Source organism: Belonocnema kinseyi, chromosome 6 (assembly GCF_010883055.1).
Source record: "Belonocnema kinseyi isolate 2016_QV_RU_SX_M_011 chromosome 6, B_treatae_v1, whole genome shotgun sequence".
NCBI lineage: Eukaryota > Metazoa > Arthropoda > Insecta > Hymenoptera > Cynipidae > Belonocnema > Belonocnema kinseyi.
In genome coordinates this window covers 2,995,970-2,998,915 of record NC_046662.1, presented here as the reverse complement: position 1 = coordinate 2,998,915, position 2,946 = coordinate 2,995,970, and the positions used below count along the sequence as shown (strand labels likewise).

Sequence of the window (2,946 nt, the reverse complement as noted above, 5' to 3'; positions counted from 1 at the left end):
TATATATAGAAAGGATAAGATTGTAAAAAATATATAGATGTAAACGGAAAGATTGTAAGGAATGGAAGTCATGTAAACCCTTAGGGGACACATTATGAATAAGGAAGAAGAAGAAAAATGTAAAAGTTGTTATTAAAAAAATTTTAATCTAAAATAAAACGCTCTTAAATTTACAAAAAAAAAACAAAAAAAAAATGAATCTTCAACAAAATACTTAAATTGTGAAATAAAACAGACTAATTTTCAACCGAAATTTTTAACCAAACGGTTGCCTTTTTAACCCAAAAATGTAAAACTCCTATAGAGAGATGAATTAAAAAAAAAATAGATGAATGTTTAATAAAATATTTAAATTTTCATTAGCAAAAATTAATTTTGCAGCTCAGAAAAAATGAATTTTTAACAATATGAATCCTAAAAAAAAGTTTTTAAGAAAGCAGTTCAAATTTCAACAAAAAGTTGAGTTTTCAAAGAAAAATGTAAAAGTTGTTATTAAAAAAATTTTAATTTAAAATAAAACGCTCTTAAATTTACAAAAAAAAAAAAACAAAAAAAAAATGAATCTTCAACAAAATACTTAAATTGTGAAATAAAACAGACTAATTTTCAACCGAAATTTTTAACCAAACGGTTGCCTTTTTAACCCAAAAATGTAAAACTCCTATAGAGAGATGAATTAAAAAAAAAATAGATGAATGTTTAATAAAATATTTAAATTTTCATTAGCAAAAATTAATTTTGCAGCTCAGAAAAAATGAATTTTTAACAATATGAATCCTAAAAAAAAGTTTTTAAGAAAGTAGTTCAAATTTCAACAAAAAGTTGAATTTTCAAACAAAAATGTAACTCTTAGATTAACAAAAGCTCTTAGATTAAAGCTCTTAGATTAACAAAAAAAAAAAAAAAAAAAAAAAAAAAAAAAAAAAAAAAAAAAAAAAAAAAAAAAAAACGAATCTTCAACAAAATACTGAAATAAAACAGACGAATTTTCAACCGAAATATATTAATTTTTAACCAAACAGTTCCCTTTTCAACCCAAAAAGGTGTAGTTTCTACAGAAAGAGAGGAATATTCAACCTAAAAAAAAAGTGAATATTGAACAAAATAGTTGAATATTTAACTAAAAAAACTTTTTCGGTTGAATTCAACTCTGATTTAACCTCAAAAACATTTTCGAATAAACTCACACTTTCTCTTCCTGATCCCGTGAAAAGGCGCAGAAAATCCTCAAATGATAATCCCTCGCCAATTTCTCAAAATCCTCTCGACAATGATAATCCTTCTCCCGATTTCTGCAGCCAAAGAAGAGCAAACAATCCTTCAAATGACCGTCCACACGCCCCTTCTCCATCATCAACGATCTGAAAGGCGCGACACCAGTCCCGGGTCCAATCAGAATCATCGGCTTGACCCAATCGAATTTAAAAGTTCCTCTCTGAATCCAATAGATGACCGAATCACCCCCCTTCAGTCGCGCCAGCCAATTCGAACACAAGCCCAGTCTCGGCTCCACCAGCTTCGTTTTGTATTTAACAACAGCCACCAAAATCTCCGTCTCATCTCTATTTGCTTCCAAACTCGAAGCTATACTGAAGGCCCTCGCTTTTATCGGTGACATAATTTCGAAAAGAACCTCCAAACTCAATTTCCTGGTCGTGTTTGGAAAATCGGCAAAAACTTCGACAATAGTCCGCCTGGGTCGATTCACGTAGCTAAAAAGTTCTTCTTGTCCAGCAGCTGTCGTAAATTCAATCAGTTTCTCCTTCTCCAATTCATTGTCACTGATAAAAGCCAGAGTTTGAATTGTCGACCTTCTGGGTTTAAAATTGAGATCCCAGTATTGTTCGACGATTTCGTGGAGTTTTAAATCCTGCTGGAGAACTGAGGGAACTTTGATCTCCTTTTCAGAAACTCGGATGATCGCGTCCGGATCCAAATTCACATCGTTGTCATTCAAAACTTTGAAAAATTTTCGCACCTGTTCTTCCGAATTCTTGGGTCTTATGTAGAGAACATCTCCGGGGGTATACTCAACACCCGGAGTTTTTAATTTGATTAAACGAACGTCCTGGAAATGATCATCTGCAGTTGTTCTCCTATTTTCGAGAACTGTTCCCACTTTCACGGATTCGTTGATCAGAGTTTCTCGGGCATAAATATCGGTGATTTCACTATTTCTTTCTATTTTTGGGTTCATCAGGAGGTTTATTTGAAATCTTTGAATGACAGGATTCTCAAAGTTTAAAATGCTCGTTATGGGAATGGAGAAGGTCTCCGAGAATTGGGTCCACAAATTCTGGACCCAGGAGTTGACAACTGCATCGATTCCAAGGTCATGTTGATCGTCTGCTAATCCTATTGGAATTAATTCGATAGCACCGAGTTGGGCGAGTCTTTTGTTCAGTTTTTTCGCGGCAAAATTGAATTTTTGATAAGAACTATCACCGAGACCGAGAACGGCATATTTCAGGCGGATTAGGGAATTTGTGGGAAGGTTTTTACGGAGTAAAAATTTCCAGAATCGTTTCATGTTTGTTGGAGGCTCTCCTTGGCCAGTTGTCGAAACGACGAAAATTACGAGCTTTTCGAATAATAAATTTGTTATGTTGTATTCGTCCATTGAGGAGACGGAACATTTCAAATTGTTCCTGAAACAGAATTGATTTTCGATGCCAAAATCAGAAAACGGGATAGTTTTATAAATAAATAATTAATTAAACAACAAAAAAACGAATCTTCTACAAAATACTTAAATACTGAAATAAAACTAACTAATTTTCAACCAAAATAGATACATTTTTAACTAAATGGTTGCTTTTTTAACCCAAAAATGTAAAACTCCTCTAGAGAGATGAATTTGAAAAAAATAGATGAATGTTTAATACAATATTTAAATTTTCAGTGGCATAAATTAATTTTGCAGCTAAGAAAAAATGAATTTTTAAC

General features: G+C 32.1%; 1 protein-coding gene across 1 annotated transcript in view; it reads right to left on the bottom strand.

Moving 5' to 3' along the window:
• The window catches only part of LOC117175072 (NADPH-dependent diflavin oxidoreductase 1), a 12,782-nt gene that overhangs the window by 5,919 nt on the left and 3,917 nt on the right, over positions 1-2,946 (bottom strand). Inside the window, exon 2 of the mRNA XM_033364614.1 lies at positions 1,188-2,648. Coding sequence (XP_033220505.1) covers positions 1,188-2,648 — 1,461 coding nt within the window. The remainder of the gene's footprint in view (positions 1-1,187; positions 2,649-2,946) is intronic.